The 20,559-nt window shown below is 47.5% G+C and overlaps 1 protein-coding gene across 3 annotated transcripts in view; it reads right to left on the bottom strand.

Annotated features, from left to right (window-relative positions):
• Positions 1-17,121: 17,121 nt before the first annotated feature.
• The window catches only part of NMNAT3 (nicotinamide nucleotide adenylyltransferase 3), a 115,125-nt gene continuing 111,687 nt past the window's right edge, over positions 17,122-20,559 (bottom strand). For all 3 annotated transcript variants that reach the window (XM_082392402.1, XM_082392403.1, XM_082392404.1), the window contains one exon: positions 17,122-18,305. In XM_082392402.1, coding sequence (XP_082248528.1) covers positions 17,962-18,305 — 344 coding nt within the window. In that variant the 3' untranslated portion in view covers positions 17,122-17,961. The remainder of the gene's footprint in view (positions 18,306-20,559) is intronic.

Genomic DNA, 20,559 nt, shown 5'->3' with positions numbered 1-20,559 from the left:
TCATTCACTAGCCTTAGAGCAGAGCAGTGGAGATCCAGAGATCCACGACCAGTCCCAGAGAGCCAGCAGGACCGCGAAGGAGGGGAGCCAGGCCAGTGGGGAACCACCCTGAGGCTGTATGTGTGAGGCCAGTGAGCAATCCTGGGTTGGGTGGAGGGAGGACAAGAGAGAGACAAGGGCCCCCAAGGTGGTCGCCTGGGGGAGAGGATTGCTCAGAGGAGCTGGGGAGGAAATGTGCCGTGCCATTCTTTAGCTGACCAGTCTGCTCCCGGGGGATAAATCAGAGCTCAGAGAACCATCTCCATGAAAGGATACCTTGACTTCCCATGATCCTTACAATCTCTGTGTGAGGCGGGCAGTCCTATTCCCGTATCACTGAGTGGTCAGGCAGCTTGCCCTGTGTGTCCCTAGCCGGTGGGGCAGCAGAGCTTCCCGAGGGCAGTGGGGTTGGAGCAGAGAGCCCTGGGACAGACCCTGAGGCTCCATCCCTCCCGCAAAGACGCTCCTCACGAGAAGCTGGGCAGGAGCATGCCTTCCAGCACCTGCCCTCTTTGCTGGGTCTCCCACTCCCTGAGACTCAGGTGTCCTAGCAGGGGATGGGTGACCTCATACTCCTGCCTCATGCTGATAAAGAAAACCTTCCTCATCCACGTTTCTCTTCTCAAGAGCTCATTTTACTTTAGAGACTGGTAAAATCTTCTCTTTTCCTGTGTTCAAATATGTGTCTGGAATTATGTTGTGGAGAACAACCCCCCTCCAGTCCCTGAGCTGTTGCCATACCATCTGTGAAGCTAGTGTCTGAAAGTATGAGGGTGGCCCAACAAAGCTGCCTCCCCGTGTCCACCATGTTCGGGGCTGAGAGGGCTTGTCAAGAGGCCACAGGGGCTGAGGGGCACCAAGGTCTACACAGGACGCTTGTCTTTGATGCATTTATGAATAGGCAAATATGCAAATGAAACACCAGGTCTTCAAGCCCCAGAATCTTAAACCCACTTTGGGGAGGTGGAATGGGGATTTATTTCTGTACAGAAAATGGTTCTGCAGAGTGGGTTAGCTACCTTTCATTGACACATGACAATTGTTTCTACAGACTGTGATAAACCCTGCATGGGACGTGTTTCTCTTTTGTTCTTTCTTTCTTCCTTTCTTTCCCTCCCTCCCTCCCTCCCTCCCTTCCTTCCTTCCTTCCTTTCGCCCTCCCTCCCTCCTCTCTCTCTCTCTCTCTTTCTTTCCTCTCACTGTTTTTTGCTTTCTTAACTATTTTATTATGGAAACATTTAAACCTCCATAAACGAGAGAGATAATTAATTGTACATTGACCTCCCATGGATTCAACCTCACCAGCTTCAACAATTACTAACCCATGGCCAATCTGGTTTCATCTATATCCCCACCCACGCCTCATTTTCCAAAATTATTTTGAGTCAAATACCAGATATCACATCCTTTCATCTGGAAACATTTCAAGAAGTATCTCTAAAAGATAAAGACTCACTTAACAAAAATAACACAACACTGTTATCACAACTAAAAACCAATAATATTAATTCCTTAATATCATCAAATATCCAGAAAGAGCTTACTTATAATTTTTTGTTTCAGTTTGTTAGTTTGAATCAGGAGCCAAACAAGTTTCGTACATTACCATTGGTTGATATATCTCTTTTATTATCTTTCATTAAAAATAAAAATATAAAAATATATATATATAAATATAAATATATAGTCATACCTTCCCTTTCTTAGATAAATGGTAGCATACTATATACTTTAAAAAAAATGTAACCAAACATCCTAGAGATCACTCACAGCAATACAGCTAGAGCTTCCTTCTCCCCTTTTACGGCAGCAAAGGGCTCCATTGTGTGGATGTGTTTACTGACCCCATCCCCTACTGATGGACACAGGGGTTATTTCCAGTCTTTTGCTATAATAAATAGTGCGGCAATAAGCAGGTTAAGCCTTTTTATATTTCTGCGAGTGTATCTTTGGGATAGATTCCTAGGGGTGGGATTGCTGTGTCAAAGGTCAAAGACTTTGATGTACTTTCGTTAGATACGGCCAAATTTCCCTCCTTAGGATAGTACCATTTCGCCTTCCCAGCAGCAATGCATGACAGTTTCTGTTTCCTCACTAACAGATTATGTTGTCAAACTCTTGGATTTTCGCTCCGTGAAAAAGAGTATATCAGGGTAGTTTGCATTTGCATTGGGGAGGGTTTTGATACCAAGAAGTGAGCAGTCATTTTCCTATTTAGCCAGGATTGTAAAAGCCCCAGTTGATCTCCTCTGTACGTGTGAACGACGTCAGAATGGGGTGGAACTGCTGAGCTCAGATGTGACTTCTGGGTTTGTTTTATTAAATTGTGTTTACCAACTCCATCTGCAGTCCCTATTCCTGCGTGTTACCTCATGTGACTATAGCATGCTACCAGAAATGGCGTACCAGGCTCAGGGGGCCAAGGAAAGCAGAGCATCCCAGGGTCTGGGAAGATGAGAGGTACCCCATGGGCCGCCATATATGTCCACCATCTTGCGAGGCTTCCCGCTGAGGCATGTCAGGGCCCAGTTTTAGGGAGGGAGGTCACTTTTCACATGCCTTCCTTCTATCCCAGTGGCAGGCTGGTGTGGTAGCTCTCTTGGGTTGCTGCCAGATGATTAGAGCACCTTGGAAAGGGTGATACAGAAGATGGGGACTAGCAAAGGTCTTGCCCACAGTGAGGACACTGTCCAGAAGGCAGATCCAGGACACTCAATGAAGAGACGTTTTTGGTAGTGGTAGTTTTGTGAAGAACAGAGCACACTTTACTTTATCTACTCCAGTCCACCTCCCCAGCCTAACATCCTGCAAAGATACCTGGGTCCCAACTTTCCAATCCTGTGGCCTCACAGACATATATTTGCAATTGCCTCCTGGAAAATGAAGCCTGGGTCCTGTGGAATCCTGTGATTTCTGTGGGGCAGGCATAGATGTCAGGTAGGTAGGGGGATTACCCATAAGCTCTGTCGACTGAAAAAAATGCACAAGTTGAGAATTACGTTTTATTCGGCGGACAAAACTGAGGACTTAAGCCTGAGACAGAGCCTCTCAGATCGCTCTAAGGGACCGCTCCAAAGAGGAGAGGGAGAAGCCGGGATATACAGGGGTTTTTCCAACAAAGACCAGGGTGTTGGAACATCAAAAGATTACTGTTAATGAAAGAAAACCAGAAATCTCAAGTTCATGAATTTAGTGCTTTTCTACGTATGGGAAGATGCAAGGGTCTGGGCTTGCTAAAATCATTCCGTTGATAGGCACCTCAGCTATCTGGGGCCAGTATCCTGTGTTTCTCATCCTGAGTCTCCTCAGGCTGTACTGTCAGGGGCAGCTGCAGCAACTGACTGCTAGATGGCCAGCATTCTGTTTCCATCCTGAGTGCCCTCGGGGCTCACCTTAGGGGCGGCTGTAATGTGACGGTTTGATGGCTGCAGCATCCTTTGCTTACTGATATGGCAGGCAACATTTTTTCATCGACGGTTGGTGTGAGCACCGCCCCCCCGACGTGAGTTCCAAAGCTGTGCCAGGGAGACAACTGTGCTGGATGTCTCCTGACCTAACAGCCCTAGACTGGGATGGAGACTTTATGGAATAGAGGCTCACCAACCCAGATGACAGGACCAGGAGGATTTGGGTGGAGTTACAGATGTCTGACAGGAAGGTTCCCCAGGGCACTGGTTCAGCTGAGAGATCTTGTATAGTGGCATAGCTGGTAGGAAATCAGAAGAAGTCAGTCTTTGAGTTCCAGTCTAATTTCGGTCTTTAAGTGGACATTTCATCCAATGAAATGGATGAAATGATACAGTGGATGGAAAGATGGGACATGTCACGATTCCATGCCTTGCCATGTCATGACAATGATGCGGGAAGTGTTTTTGGTCAAAAGCAAAGCAAAGCAATTTTTAAATGAGATGTCATTAGCAATTGGGTTATACCAGTGTCACTAAAAGGTGGGAAAAGGGTCCACATAATTTATTGGCCTACTGGTGGCCAGTCAGCCTACCTCCCCAGGACATGCCCACAAAAGGACTAAAGTGGGAGGTGGCATAGCTTATCTGAGAAGCTAGGCAACTAAGAGCAGCCCTTGCCAACTATTAGATAGAAAATAGGTGTAGGCACATCTTGACCCACGTGGTGTTTGCTGTGGTTTCAGTAGGTCCATTGGGCCAGTAGCTGGGTAGAGGTGGCCAATTTTTTTTTTTTTTTTTTAAATCACTTCTCTTGAGCAGCCTTTCTCAAGTACTTGGTGTGCTTGGCCTCGAGGATTTGAGATTTAACAAAAGATTTATAAATTTTGTGTTTTCACTTTGATGATACTCTTTTTTTTTAATTGAAGTATAGTTGATTTACAATGTTGTGTTAATTTCTGCTGTACAGCAAAGTGATTCAGTTATATGTATATATATATATACACACACACACACATATATATATATGTATATATATATATATATACACATAATGATACTCTTAAAATATATTTTTGACCAGTAATGAATTTGAAAAAAAAAATGCATCATACATATTCACAACTTTACCCACCTCCCTGCCTTTTATGGAGGATTGTGGTTTTGTGTACTTTATCCCAGGCCTTCTTATAGGGCTAGTCAGAGGTGCTGGGTGGAAGGGAGGATTAGAGGTGGCCCCCAAAAGTTGACTTAGTGGACAGAGAAAGAGCAGGCAGCTACTCTTAGAAGAAAAGGGGAGACTGGAAAAAGGTGAGGGATGAGGCCGAGGAGACGGGAGTCCTTGCAGAGTCAAGCACTTTTCAAAAGTAATTGTTATGACTGTGTATGGGCTTTGTGCTGATTATACAACCTCGGGTGAGATATGACTGCCTTGGGTCTTCATTTTCAGAAGACAATGAGCCTTAGAGAGGCTTGCGTCTGGCTCGAGGTCGCATGGGTAGAGTGGCAGAGCTGGGGACTGGATTTGTGTCTGGCTTTGTGTGACCCCAAGCCCAAGGTCTCCTGACCTTGCGGATTATCTCCTGAATGAGGCAAAGATGTATGGGGATCTTGGTGTGCTGGCTCTGATGAATAAGCCCACAGAAGAAAACCCCAGAGAGAACATAAGTCTGCCAAGTCATCATCAATATGGAAGCAGAACTTGAATCCCCACGTGAAATGTAAGCACAGGGCATATATTCTAAGAGGAAAAATCTATAAAAAGTTAAAGATTAACGGCCCTTAGTGAGGCTCCACCCAGATTTAAAAAGAACAAATCTTGGGGACTTCCCTGGCGGTCCAGTGGTTAAGACTTCGCCTTCCAGTGCAGGGGGTGAGGGTTCGATCCCTGGTCAGGGAGCTAAGATCCCACATCCCTCATGGCCAAAAAACCAAAATGTAAGACACAAGTAATATTGTAACAAATTCAATAAAGACTTTAAAAAAAAAAAAAGAGAAGAAAAAAGAACAAATCTTGCCAGACCAATGTTTTTGCATTCTGGGGGCAGAATTATACAATGAAGAGATGAAAGGGAAGCAGCTGGTCAAACACACATCGATTTCTGGGCAGCACGTGACCTGTCCTCTGAGGACTTCCCTGAGATGGAACACAGAGCCGGCTGTGCTGACCGGGACGAGGGGAGGCCTCGGAGGGGAGGCTCGCTGGGGTAGGACGGGCCAAGGTCACCTGTTCGGTCCAGGGCTAGCCTCAAGGCCTCGGTCTCTGTCCTGTCTCCTTAGAAGCAGTGGAGGTAAACACACTGCTTAGGTGGTTCGTGGAGGGTTGGTGTTTCCAACAAAGGAAGAAATAAGCCAGGAGCTCATTGATACAGGGACAGAGAACACAGTTCAAATAGCATTATCATAATCTTTGTAAAGACTCTTCTCATCTGTGACCTCCCTTCCTGCTCCATCCTGCCCTCTGCCTCTGGATTACAGTCCAGTGGAATGAAGAGCTGGGCATTAGAGTCAGACTGGTTTTGAACCCCAGGCCTACCATTTCCTAGCTGTGTGATCTTGGGTAAGTTGCTTAACGTCTCTGAGCCATCATCTCATAGGGTAGTTTTGAGGTGCCTGGCCCACACATCCTCAATAAATTCTAGTTTCCTTCTCGTCCTTGTCATCTGAGGCCCTTCACTGTCTGATCTCAGCGTCTTTTCCCAGCCCTATACTCTTCTTTCCCTCGAGTCACCCTGTTGGGCTGGTGGCTTCGTCTTCTGTGTCCTCACAGCCCAGCCTCACTCCTGCAGGTCCCTGGCCCCCAAAGCCTTCTTCTCCTCCTCATCCATCAAAGTCCTCAGGTTCCAGTTTCACTGTGATCTCTCCCCCGAGTTCTGAGTGCCTGAGCTCTCCCAGCATGTTCCTGTAGCTCACTGCCTCAAGCGGACAGAGCCTTGATTTCCGGGGAATCGTGTGTGCACACGCCTGCTTCCGCTTCCTGAACGAGACTGTCAACGCTCTGTGGCCAGGGACTGTGTCTCCCAGCACCAAGTCGGGAGCTGGGCACACAGTGGACGCACACCGAGAGAACGGGGGGGGGGGGAACGTGTCAAAGCTGCAAGTGATGGATGCTTTCAGCAAACACTTACCAGGCGCCTTCTAGGCGCCTGGAACTGGGCTGGATGCTGAGGACACTGCTGTGAGCGAGACACGACCCCGAGGAAGTTAAGTCTAGTGGAAGAGAGAAATGTACCAAGTGGAGGCTTGTGCAAGGTGCTTCAAGGACAAGATGGCGGTTGAGCACAGGGCTTTAGTCTTGGAGGACGAGTAGGCGTTTGCCTGACTGAGGTGGGGAGAGGGTATTCCCAAGAGGGAACAGCACGTGCAACATCAGAGAGGTGTAGGAAAGCCTGGTGTCTTCAGGGAAAGTGGGGGGTCCCATGTGGCTGCAGAATCGCTAAGGGGGAGTCCTGGGGGGACAGGAGGGATGGCATGGTCTGACACAGTGGAAGAAAATGCTGGAGGGACAAGTGGAGCCAGGCCATGGGGACCCTTAGATGCTGCAGCAAGGTACTTGGCCTCTGTCCTGAGGGAAAAGGGCGGCCACTGAAAAGTTTAAGTACAGGAGTGTCACCATGACGGAAGGGAGAGACAGGCAGTCATGGTAACAGGCCTTGGGCATGAGCCTCTGTGCAAGCCGGCCAGCCCAGAAGGGACAGAACATCTGGTGGAGTGCAGTAGGCAGGGAGGTGGCTCATTTGCCCACCAGGAGATTGCAAGGGCTGCACGATGGCAAGCAAAGTTGTCTTGTTCCTTTGTGACCATGCCCCTGGGCTCTAGGGATGAGAGTAGGATGTGAAAGCCTTCTACCCACCATCACAAACCCACCATCCATCCAAACAACCTCCATCTATCCACCCTCTAGCACACAGAATGCATCCAACACCTACCCATTCACCAATCTACCCACCATTCATGCACAGGAGTGCCCCAGTCCGTTCCAGTCTTTCCAGGTCAGGCAGTTTCAATGGAGTTCTCCTCACTGACCCGCTGACCTTCCTCTGACTCAGAGGGACGGGAAACCCTTTGTCAGCCTCAGTCACCTGATACAAAGTGATCCCAACATGAGTTTGGAGGAGGGGAGGTCCCCGGGGACCAGAGTGGGGAAGGAGGGCTTTCTGGAAGGTGGAGCCAGAGAGGGTCCCAAGGAATGAGTGGTGTTGAGAGAGGCTTAGAGAAGCAGGAAGGGTGTCCCAGCTTAGAGAAATGGCTCACACAAACAGTGGGAAGCGGGAAACCATAGTTGGTTACAGACATGATCTCAAGCTGTCCAGAGGAGAGGGTTCCTGGATGACCATTCAGAGAACAGGCAGGAGCAAAAGAGAGTGACCAGGCTTGGAGGCTCAAATGCTGACTGAGAAGTTGGGCTTTTCCCATGAGGGGAGGGAGGATGTTGAATGTTTTTGACACCAGAGTGACAGCAGCACAATGTAAAGATAGTTTAGGAGGAATTGCCTTGGGAGGGGGTGAAGGGCAGATGCACTCCATCTTCTAAAAGCTCTACAGAGGATCAGCCAAGCTGCTTGTTGAACAGGACACACCCCTCTGAATTTCTTCTTCCTTCTCCCGACACTTAGATAGCGTCTTCCAGAGAGAGTCCACTTGCCTCAGGCTCCTGGGGTTTTGTTAAAACTTGGATCTCTGGGTCCACTCCAGCTCATTGAATCACAGTCTGGGTAAGCCCAGAAGAGGGTCTTTTTACCAGGCTCTCCAGATGATGCTTATGCCCCCGGCATTTTGAAGACCTGACTCCTGGCATCTTTACTGCTCGGTCGTCCTGACCCCTTCCCTGCACCCTGACTCAGCACTAGAGGATGCCGGGTGTACACTGGATGTGGGGTTCTCCCATGGGGCTGGGAGCAACCAGAGGGTGGGGGCCTGGGCTTTCCTGCCTCTACTAGCAGGAGCTTGGTAGGTGTCTGTTAGTCGGTACCATGATGGGAGGACACCCTGAGCCTGACGGCATTTGTGAGAGCTAAGAGAATTGTCTGAAACCATCTCCATGGCTGGTCCAGCATTAACATAGATGTGAACGTATGGGCTTGGCCTGGCTGTTCCAGGAAGTCAATACTGCTCGTCGTGGCCACCATCACCCCGTCCACAGCGGCCCTGCTGATGGCAGGCTTTCCAGCTGGACTGTAGTCTGGTCTCAGTCACTCACTCACCGCATGTTTGAGTTAGCTTTCCTCCCTCCCTTCCTTCTTCCTTCCTTCCTATTCTTCCTCTCCCCCACTCCCCCCGTAGTTACAAGCAACAGAAACAAATTCTGGAGAATTTAAGAAATGAGGAAATTTACTAGAAGGATTACCTAAGGCACAACAAATTTGGGGAGGGAAAGAGGAAAAACAAATGGGACCCTCTATTGGGAGCTGTTAGGACATGGCCACCAGGATGGACCGACTCCAGCCATTTTTAGTGGTCGATGTGTTCTAGATCTAAATTCCGGGGAATGAGCATCTGGTGTGCCCTGCCGGACTGAATCCAGTGAGGAAGAGAAGTCCTTCAAAGGAACTCAGGGTGCTGTTAGGAAGGAGAGTGGGTGCTAGGCCTTCACCAGACCATCTGGATGTTCACCCCGTGGGGCACTTGGTCCGGGCACTGTGAGACATTGAGCCCCTTCCTCTTGTAATAGGGAAGAACAAATCTGACACCATATTGGATGTTTCTTTTACTTTAACCTTTGTATTCTATTGCTTTTGCTACAAGTTTGTCACTAAAGGGATGTTGCCTGTAAGCTTAAATTATACATAATGGCCCATCTCTGGGAACCCTGCCTGCCATGTAATGAGTGTTAAGCTAAAACACCTTTGTTTAGCTCACAGAAAACCTCCTGACCAGGCCCACCTGGCTGCAGGAAGGAAGAAATTAATACATCCCCAAACCAGGACTTTACCCCCTCCTCTTTTAGTATAAAAGAAGCCTGAATGCTAACTCAGGGAAGACGGTGCTTTGGGACACTAGCCCACCATCTTCTCGGTCTGCTGGCTTTCTGAATAAAGTCGCTATTCCTTGCCCCAAAGACTCATCTCTCAATTTTCTGTCCTGTCCTGTGGCAAGCGGTACGCGCTTGGACTCAGTAACACTCTCTGGGTGCGGTCAGGTCAGGGAGAAAGCCACTGAAACAGGGGCACCCAGGGTGGCTGGGGCCAGGACGGGGACAGCAGGGGCTCTAGGACCACCAAGGAGAGGCTCTTCCCAGAGGAGAGAGAGGGAGGTCAGGGCAGAAGTTGGGAAAGACAGGTCTCTGGATGACATAACATCTTGAGACACCCGGGAAATCCACACTCACCTCACAAACATCCATGTATGAACTTGCTGTCCTGCCAAGAAGCCAGTTGAGTTTTGGCCAAGTTAGGACACCCAGTGAGGTTGTGAGGGTCCGGACAAGGCTCTGGGCTGCTGCGGAGGGCTGGGACCTGCCCCTGGCTTGACACTTCATGTTCTATGCTTGATGCTGCATCCTCTGCAGGATCCGGCTGAGGGGACCGGCTCACTAGTCCAGCTGCAGCCCATGTACTCTGCCCTCCCCTGGGAGGCCAGCTCTCCCAGACCCACGACTACTCAAGCACAGGCCTGTGGGCCCTGGGGGACTCCCTCTAGTTTCTGCCCAACCCGCCCTGGGCCCCGGTCCGTCTGCCCACGGTGGAGGGAGGAGTGGAGAAGGAGAGATGGACACCTGGCTGTCGTTCTACTCTCCCTTCCCCTTCTCCCTCCAGGAACATGCATCTTCCACCAGCATCCTTTCCTATAGCACCGCCTGCAATGGAACAGGAGCGAGAGGCGTGCACACAGATGGCTGGGTTACTGTGCGATTTTGTGGGCGCTTACCCGAGTGTGGGATGTGCCTGTCACTTCTTTCCTGCCCGCCCTCCCCCCTTGCAGAGACGTCACTGCCACATCGACCAGGTGGACAAGTCCATCCAGGGCCAGTGAATCTCTTGGGGAATCTAGAATTGTGACACTGAGACGGGGGTTAAGGTGGAGGGTCACGTGGGCACAGGTGTGCCAGCTGCTGGATGTTTCCGCAGTGGCTGCAGAGCAGAGATAGTCTGGGGATGGGGCAGAGCAGGAGGGAGAGAGAGAGAGAGTGAGAGGAGGAGGAGGGAGAGGGGGAGGGAGCGGGGGAGGGAACGCCGATTTCTTCTTTCTCTCCAGAACCCCATATACATGTTCTCTCCTTGGGCCCTCCCATTCCTGACAGCCTTATGGCACCCGTGCTCCCACCTCTGTTATCTGGGTGAGTCTGAGGAGTTCCTGTGTACCAGAAAGAAAAAAGAATCCTCGACTGAGGCACCCAGCAAACACTAGGAACAAGATTTGCCCGCAAACTGCTATGTCTCTCTAAGGCGAGTGAGTCCCTGAAACTCTTCCACACAGATTGTCTGCTGGAATAAAGAGACGGATATTGCAGTGGCTTGTATGAAAGGTAATGAAGGTGACTTCCTGCAAAGGAATAAGGAAATGAAATTTTCAGCCGCTCTATGAGATTCTGTTTTTTAAAAAAATTCAATTTACTTAAAAAAAAATCCATCTGGTAACACTGATTAGAATAAAAAGTACACATACCATTTGACCCAGCAGTACTACTCCTGGAATCTATCCCACAAACGCACTAGCTTATAAGGGCTTATGTATAAGGGAGTCTATTGCAGCAAAAAACTGGAAAAAAACTTTAGGTAAGAACTTTGTAAACTGCTCCTTTGAGATCTGTGCTCCTCAAGCGTGTGTGTATAAAAAGGATTCCAAGTGCAAACATGCTTCAAAAACACTGATTTATATCAAGTCAAACAGGTGTGTTTATCACGGGCTTCTCAGAGCTCATAAGATTCTTATTTGAATATTATTTTATGAAATATTTATTGAGCCCCTACTATGATCCAGGAGTTGTGCTGGGGAAAAAGAACAATGAGCGAGACAAATTCTTGCTTTCAGGGAACTTGGTGTCACCATCGAATCAGTCATTTCACGAGTGATGAAATTCTCTCACAAAAGAGAGCAGGGAGCTGGGAATACTGTGGGCAAGTCTAACTTAATCAGGACTCAGAGAGGGCTTCCTGGAAGAAGCGACTTGAGGCTGAGAACTGAAGAAGAAATGGGAATTAGCCCAAAGAAGGGGAGGAGACAGCCTGTGGGCAGAGGGAAGCGTATATGCAGAAGCGCTGATGGGCCCGGGAAGGGAGAGTGTGAGACACTGAAAAATGCCCTGGGCTGGAGCAGAGAGTGAAAGGGCTGCGGGCCTTGGGTGCGTAGGGCAAGGACAGGGTGGGGGTGGGGGGGTAGGAGCAGGCCAACCCCAGGAGAAGCTGGGTCTTCGCTCCGAAAGCATGTAAAGGAATCTCAGGAGGATTTTTTATTTTAAGACACCTTTATTAAGGTGTAATTTAAATACGACAAAATCTATCTGTTTTATGTGTGTAGCTTGATGAGCTTTAGTAAATTTATATAAATGAGCAACCATCACCACAATCTAGTTTTAGAACATTCCTAACGCCCCCAAAATTTCCCGTGTACCCACTTGCGGCCAATCCCCACTCCTACCCTCAGGCAACCACTGGTCTGCTTTCTGCCTCTATAGTTTTGCCTTTTCTAGAAATTTCATACTAATGGAATCATAGAATACGTCGTCCTATATGCCTGACTCCTTCCACTCGGCCCATCTTTGAGTTTATCCACTTTGTTGCAGGTATCTGTTGCTAGCTCTTCCTTTTAATTGCTGAATCATATTCCATTGTATGGACAAAACACACTTCTTTATCCATTTACCAGTTGATGGACCTTTGAATTTCCCCAGTTTTTAGCTAGTGTGAATAATGCTGCTACAAACATTCACATGCAAGTCTGCATAGATAAATGATTTCCTCTCTCTTGGGCGGATACCTAGGAGTGGGGTTGCTGGATTGATTCTAACCATTCCAGTGGGTGGGGAATGGTAGCTCACTGTGGTTCTCTAAAGACTAACAGGGCTGAGCATCTTTGGCGAAGTGTCTTGTTTCCAGGATTCCATGTTTGGTGACTTGCTTGAAGGATTCGTAGGACTCAGAGGCAGTTACCTGTCTTGGCAATGAGTCATCGTAGTGAGGGGACACACGGCAGGGCTGGCCAGGGGAGAAGACACATGGGGTGGAGTCTGGAGGAGCCCAGGTGAAGGCTTCCCAAGTTCTCCCTCCGAGAGAGAACACGCACAGAACATGCCTCTTCCTCCAGCAGTGAAATGCCGCAACACTGTGCATTGTTTCTGTCCGGGGAGCCTGCCTGAGACTCAGAATCCAGGGTTTTTATCGTGGGCTGGTGATGTAGCGTTCTGCCTGCACGACCTGCCGTGATTACCGACATTCCAAACTCCTAGAAGGAAGGCAGATGTTCACTACAAATCACATTGCTTGTATAAACAGTCTAGGCAAGCTGGTATACCCAGGTTCAGTGCCCCAGGCAGACAAAACAGCCTTATCAGACATGTAGGCAATATTCCAAAAGCCAGTTTCTCAGATGCCAGCCAAGGGCCAGCCTTCTACGGAGCATCAGGCCTGCTGGGTTAACCCTCTCCTGCACGTGTCCAGTCAAATCTTTGGATTGTTTTTAATTGGGTTTTTAGGCTTATTTTTAAGAGAGTCCTTAACATATTCTGGACACGAGTCATTTATTAGATACACATTTTGGAAATGTGTTCTTCAGTCTGTGGCTTCCATTGGAGTCCCCTGGTGTCCCTTGGAAGGAGTGTGGGCAGGGGAGGGATATGCCCAGATTTGCACACACACATAACTGCTCTGTCTCTGATGTGGAGAACAGATCTCAGGGGCGGGGAGTGGATTAGGGAGGCCATCACAGTGGTCCAGGTAAGAGATGATGGGGGTCTAGATTGGGAGGGGACAGGGCGGATGGAGAAAAGAGGCTGCATATGAGGGATGTACAGAAAGTAAGGCATGCAAACACTCATTGTGTATTTCCAACAGGAGGAAGAAAGTTAGGTAGGGCTCCCCAAACTTGACCGCAAAACACAATACTATTGTTTCTAATAGCGATACTTCCATACCTTTGTGGGATTTTAGTGTTCTGATAATTTGGGAAAGGTGGGACCAACCAGATGAAATTTAGGGTCCCTTATAGTGCCATGAGCAAGTCTTTAGGGGATTATTTTAACAATTCTAAAATATTCTGAGGTGTGTGCCTAGGTGCATTACGATGGATTGTTTAAGAGTTACACACACACGTGTATCTAACATGCTGAGCTTTGGTCCAAGAAAATAACTTCGTGACTGAAATGGAACACAGTCTATGCATGGAGACCCTTGTAAAAAGTGAAGGCAGAAACACTGCTAGCATAGGAAGTGTGAGGACGGGGAGAAGAAATTCATATTCATGTATTAACTCAATTACCATATGTGCCTTGCAAATCCAGAGCACTGTCTGTTTAAAATGGGATTTCACATCATTCTGTCCCAAGTGATACAGACAGTACTGTAAATGAAAAATCCTCTCCTCAGGCCGGGATCCAGCGCTCCGCTCATCTGTGCAGCGTGTGCTATCACAGGACAACCTTTATTTAAGGTTGGAAATTCTATTTACCCAGGAGCCCAAGCCACTGTTTTATCTGTTCTTGCAAAATAAACAAAACACCCTGGCAACCTAGATGCAAAGAAGGCCCGAGGGAATGGAGAAGAATGTGAAATCAGGTACGAAGGTCGGTGTCAATGCAATAAATCAGGAGCACAGCAGTGGTACATATTTTCTCTTCTGATACTAAAAAAAGGGAGGCTACATGAATCAATGGGACGAGAGTATAAAAATTTATATATACGTATAAATATAAATAAATAAATAAATAAATATATATATATATATATATATATATATATATATATATATATACATACACATATGGTAGGTTTTTTTGGTGCTGTTTTATTTTAGGGGACAATGTATGCAAAGGCTAAGAAATGAATGTTTTGCCTGGTGGGAGCCACAAGATACAGCCATGAATCAGACAGATGAAGGCATCTCCTCCAGCCTAGCTGGGCCTGGTGCCCTGAGCCCATGGAAAGGCTGGACAGGGAGATAGATGGTGGCGTGCCAAGATGCCTGCTATCAGGTGCACATGGTAATGATCAACCCCTTCTTAGGGAGGTGATGATGAATCTAGCTAGTCATGCCATTTTGCCCTCTCCTGCCACAAGGCCTTTGTACCCGCTGTTCATTCTGCCTGAAAGCCAGTTGCCTCCATCCATCCCCAAGTCTTGTGGATTCATCTTTTAGGTCTCAAATCTATCCTTTCTTCCCTGCTGTCTATACTCTGTCATCAGGGTGAATCCCTGATGCCTTACGGAGCCTAAACTTTGTACAATCTTGAAGGCCCCTTTCCAGAAAAAGAATAACAATTATGAATGTGAAATTAGATACCTAAATAATTAAGGTCCCTCCAGAGTGTTGGGAAGGGCCTGGTGAGCGAGGGGCTAGAGCTTAAGCTTCCTTAATTCACAGGGAACCTGCTGTCTCTGGCTGGCATATCACGTGGTGTGTTTGCCCATCAGAGCCCTCAACACGGTTTGCAATCACGTTTAGTGGCGTGAATAGTTGATTCCTCGCCATCTCCACCCTGGACTGTAAGCTTCTTGAGGGGAGAGACCGTGTCCATTTTGCTCACCATTGTTCATTTTCCTACTGTTTAGTCTAGTGCCTGGCATAGGAGAGGCCCTCAGTAAAAGGATTTGAGTAAATGAATCCTGAGTTTTGAATCATAATTATAATCATAGTACTACTAGCTCCCCCTCATTGGGAGTCTACACTTGTCAGGCCCTGACCATCAGGACTGAGGGTACGGGGTAGGTTGGAGGCCTCAGCCTGTGAAACATGGAAGAGAAAACCACTCTGGGCACTGGGAGTAGATGGAGACTGAAGTTGGGGTGCCTCTGAGTCAAGGATGTAGCATCTAATTCCTACTGTCTACAGCACTGTGTCCCCCAGAATAAAGATGACTTCATGAGTGGTAGGGATCTCCCCGCCCCCAAACTAGTCCTTTGTTAAGATTAAGCTGCAGCTTCCTAATTTTCCCTCTTGGGAAACAGAGACCCCTTCCTCATATACATATCCTCCCTGCCCAGCCATACTCTTAAACTAGTGGGCCTGGTGATTATTTTGTGCCCAGGGGCCATTTGGCAACGTCTGGGGGCATTTTTTGTGGTTACAATGGGCAGGTGTTATTACCAGCTAATGAACAGAGGCCAGGGATATTGCTTGGCACCCTACAAGGCACACGACAGCCCCTCCCAGCGAAGAATTCTGTGGCCCAGAATGTCACTAGTGCCCAGGGTGAGAAGCCCTGCCTCAAACCCGCAGACTCCCTCTCCATCACTTTTCCTGAACACTATAGCTGTTTGCTGTTTTCCTTTTTTTTTCATCCTTTGCCTTCTATACTCCACACAGAACAGTGGGGGCAATGTTGGAAAGCTATTCACCAGAGTAAATGTGATGCAATTTCAGCCATACATTCAGTTTATTCAAAACAAAATGAATATTTATTATAACAGGGGCTATTCTAGGCCGATGCCTTGAATGGCTTGTGAATCTTATTCAAATACAAATACTCAGTCAGTAGGTCTGGGGTGGAGCCCGAGAGTCTGCATTTCTAACCAGCTCTCAGCCTGAGAATCTGTATTTCATCCCAGGATGAAAACACTGGCCTGGGAGCACACTTGGAGTAGCAAATTTCTTGGCACATAGGATACAGCAGCAAAGAAAACAAAGACTCCTGCCCTTGGTGAGCTTCCAGTTGGGCTAGAAAGTGTGCTGGACCCAAAGAAGGGTGGAGAGGCTGAAGTCAGAGGCACTCAGAGTCTTAGAAAATCAGCTGGAAGAGAATTTAGAGGATGTCTAATCAAACCTCCCCATTTTAGAGACTGGGAAACCGAGGCTCACAGTGGGGAAGGGAGCTAGTTAACATCACCCAGCTTGCTGTGCCAGCTTTTGGGCAGGGCTGTTTGATTCCTATTCCCCTGAATTATCAGGGTCCTTAGGAAGTTCTTGAGGGCAGAGCTCATCAGGGTGGGGGGATGGCCAGCAGCTTTAGAGGTTGCAGGCGTGGAAGTCTGGAGACTCCCACGGGATGGCCCCACTACTCTCCATGCAGGAAACCCTGATTTCCTACTTCACTCATGTCCATCCTGACACACCTGCAGACACTAGGATATATTTGGGGAGATACCAGATTCTTCCCACTGACCCTTTGCGTTTCTGCACGATTAAATTTGTAGCAAAGATGAACCAGGGTAAAATCCTGGAGAAGTAAATTCTAAATGAGTTCAGTCATTTGGTCAGCAAGTGGAAAGAGTAAACTCAAACAGAGTTCGGCTAGTCAAAACCTCTTCCTAATCAGGAGTGGAAGGAAAAATCCTGAACACACACACCAGCTCCTGTGGGCAACTTTCGGGGCTCACCAGAACACAGCCATCAACCCAGAGCTTAGAGAACCATTTGCTTCGTGTTGGAAAGCAATTGCTTCCTCCACAGCTGGTACGTGGGAATGGAAACTTTTAAATTCATGCCAGTTCGATTGGAACAGTAGCAAATTTCATGGAGAAAAGCAACAGCTGGTACATCAGGCATTAATAATATAAGAAAGAAAGAAAAAAGAGAAACTTTTCATTAGTGCTTTTTGATGTCAATTTATTATTTATCCCTTCGCCAATATTCAAACAGGCAGGCAGTCATAAAACATTCAAAAAGATCTTCTAAAACAGTCAAGGCATCTGTTTTACCTCCGTTCTTTTTTAGAAACCTGGAAATCAGGAGCCCTGGCATTTATAGAATAGCTGTGTTTAAAATATATATATATATATATGTATTGTATCAAAAATATTGTTTGAGGATCACTACCTAGAAAGATTTTAGTTTAAATTTTATCAATGGCCAGTAGGCAGGCAGACTACAGTTTGTAAAGGAAGATTCAATGTCAATCAGCAAAGTGTTGCTTCCAAATTTTGGACTCCTCCATGAGCATTACTTTGTGGAAACAAGGCATTGACAAAGCCCACTGTTTGGTAATTAGCATCCTGTCAAGTCTCTCCAATCAAGACCCGCAAGCTGCACCTGGTCCTAGTTAAAAAACGCTTTGTGTACAATTCTGATCTGACCCACAGGGGCCCCCTGCCATTTGCAGAACTGCCTTCAGTGTGCAGCCATAACTATCATCTACAAAATAAGAAGGCCTCTTCATCCAGAGGTTCTGAGAGCTTTTGTCTAAACCTAATGACCTGCCACACCACTTTAACTTCTGTGATAAGTGTCCTTCCTTGTGATGTAAACATTTGCTCCTCCCTGAAGAAGGTATCTCTTCCTGGGACAGAAGATGCCTCACAAACAAAATCATTGTTGAAACAAACCAAATGAAAAATGGAAAAACTTCAGAAAACAAAGACTGTAAGCGCCCTGTCCTCGGGACGAGATCAGTGGAGGAGGCGGAGCTGGCCCTCCCCAGCTCGGCTAAACTTCATTCCTCTCCGGGGCTGGCGTAGAGGTCGTGCTCCTTGATGTAGGCGATGACGGCATCGGGGAGCAGGTACTTCACACTCTGCCCTTGGCCCAGGGCCCACCTGATGTATGTGGCACTGATCTCGTTCTGCACTGGCTCCCTGGCCAGGTGGATGTTGTCCTGGTACCTTTGCAGGATGGGCGAGCCCAAGATGTACCCCTTTGGGTCGTGCCCTGCCCGGTCCACGCACACCAAGCCGAACTTCTCCACTATTTCCTGGATGTGCGTGTCTTTCCAGAGGTTGGGGGTCTGGAAGGTCTTCAGGACATCTGCCCCGCAGAGGAGCTTCAGCTCAGGCACAGCTGGAAAAACAAGGGTGGATCCCGAGAAAGTTACAGAAGGGTCATGGCCAGGAAAGATAACATCATATTCTGTTTGAAATTTTCAAAAAATGCTTTTCTTGGAATGTATGGGGAACTCAATGTCTCCGTGTTCATGACTTAAAAAGAAAAAGCATGTAAATGAATCTGAAGCTACTTCATGGACATACAGTTGTAAGTAATACTTTAATCAATAAATCTTTTAACATTGGCAAAGTGCCAAGTAATACAAAAAAAATTTTTTTTTTTTCAGTGTTATACCACAAGGCTGTCTGTGGTTGCTGGACCCCATAGCAGAGTCCAAAGGCGGCTGTGCTGTACCTAGAACCCCGTCTTCTGATAGAAGGTGAGGTTCTTAAAGCCCTAGGACTAACAAGTCACTGCCTTTCTCAAAATCTATTTCAGCCCTAACACCTGGTATTTTTATAAGTACAATCTCATCCTGAAGGTTAATTATAAAGGATCTGTGGGTAACTAAAAGGTCTCTAAGACCCCAGCTGGTGACCTTTTCACCTGTTTTCAATAAAACAAAGCTCTAGAACAACTGATCAATGTGGCTAATCCTTTGGCATTTGTGCTGCTAGAGAATGATGATTATGATGATTAAAGAATACTTAACATGTATTGGTTGTTTACTGTGGGCACTGTTGCTAAGCGCTTTATGTGTTTAATCTCATTTGAGCCTCAGAACAACCTCAGAAGGTAGGTGTTATTGTTGTGCCCACTTTGCGGAGGGGGAAACTGAGGCACAGAGAGGTGCATGACTCATTTAAGCAGAGGAGTCAGGATTTAAATGCACACAGCCAGCCTCCAGCTGGGGCATTTGAAACCTCTGGGCTCTGCCTCCGCCTGCTGGCAGGAATTGTACATGCATCACCCTGCCTGGATATTCCTGGCACCATTCCTGTTCAGGCCCCCTTTGAATGGGCTAATCGGAAAAGGAAAAACCAAGTCCATGTTAGAAGCAACGAGCAGGACCTCTAGTCCTTCTGGAAGCCAGTTCTAGCTTCAGTGAACAGCAAAGGCTGGGCTTCTAGGGCACGGGCATCTCTCAGTCACCCTGAAATCTCAGCTGGGAGGGGCTTCAGGGATACCAGCTGCTGGGGAAAACCTGATGTAAATGGTCGGTTTAGGCTCCTCTATTGTGAAACCTTCGAAGGGATCTGGACGTGGACCAGAGAGATGAGTTTACAAACGAGCACTAGACCAGCGGTGCACTGGAAAGTGAGAAACTAGAGATGTCATGGACAGGTCAGAGTTCCGGCCTCAGTCAGGCACAGGCTGCTGTGGGCCTGGAGCTGAGATCCTTCTCTGGGCCTCAGTTTCCCCATCCATGAAATGGTGGCACTGGACTTGTTTACTCATTTTAAAGCAGCAGATGTAATTACAGAAACACACTTCAAACACTCTAGCAGCATAATATTGGTATAATGAAATGATACTCAAACATTTATTAAGGCATGTATTCATGAATTCTCCACGGTTAAGAACTAGGACTCTAGTGCCAGACTTCTTAGATTCAAATCCTGGCTCTGCCATTTGACAGCTGTGTGACCTCAAATTTAAAATGGGGATAGTAACAGTACTTATCTCATAGGATTATCTTAGAATTGAATGAGCTTATAAATGTAAAGCACTTAGAACAGTGCTTGGAACAGAGTAAGTGTGACATATGTAACTACTGTCCGTCCGTCCGTCCATCCATCCATCCATCCATCCGTCTTTACCTACTTATCCACCCATCCATTCATCAGCACATCCATTCAGCACTTACGGAATATCTCCTAAGTACCTGGCCTTTTAAAATCAATAAAACCGCATTTAAAAATTATTCAATAACTTAGACCTTTTTTTTTTTTTAAGTGTAAGCTTTTTTTTTTTAAACTTTGGGTTTGTTTATTTATTTATTTATTTATTTATGGCTGTGTTGGGTCTTCGTTTCTGTGCGAGGGCTTTCTCCTAGTTGCGGCAAGCGGGGGCCACTCTTCATCGCGGTGCGCGGGCCTCTCACTATCGCGGCCTCTCTTGTTGCGGAGCACAGGCTCCAGACGCGCAGGCTCAGTAATTGTGGCTCACGGGCTCAGCTGCTCCGCGGCATGTGGGATCTTCCCAGACCAGGGCTCGAACCCGCGTCCCCTGCATTGGCAGGCAGACTCTCAACCACTGCGCCATCAGGGAAGCCCAATAACTTAGACCTTTTTCACTCATTTGAGCTGGTCCCATTGCTTACAACATG

Source organism: Balaenoptera borealis (genome assembly GCF_965194805.1).
Source record: "Balaenoptera borealis genome assembly, chromosome: 5".
Classification (NCBI taxonomy): domain Eukaryota; kingdom Metazoa; phylum Chordata; class Mammalia; order Artiodactyla; family Balaenopteridae; genus Balaenoptera; species Balaenoptera borealis.
This window is presented reverse-complemented; position numbering and strand designations above follow the sequence as displayed.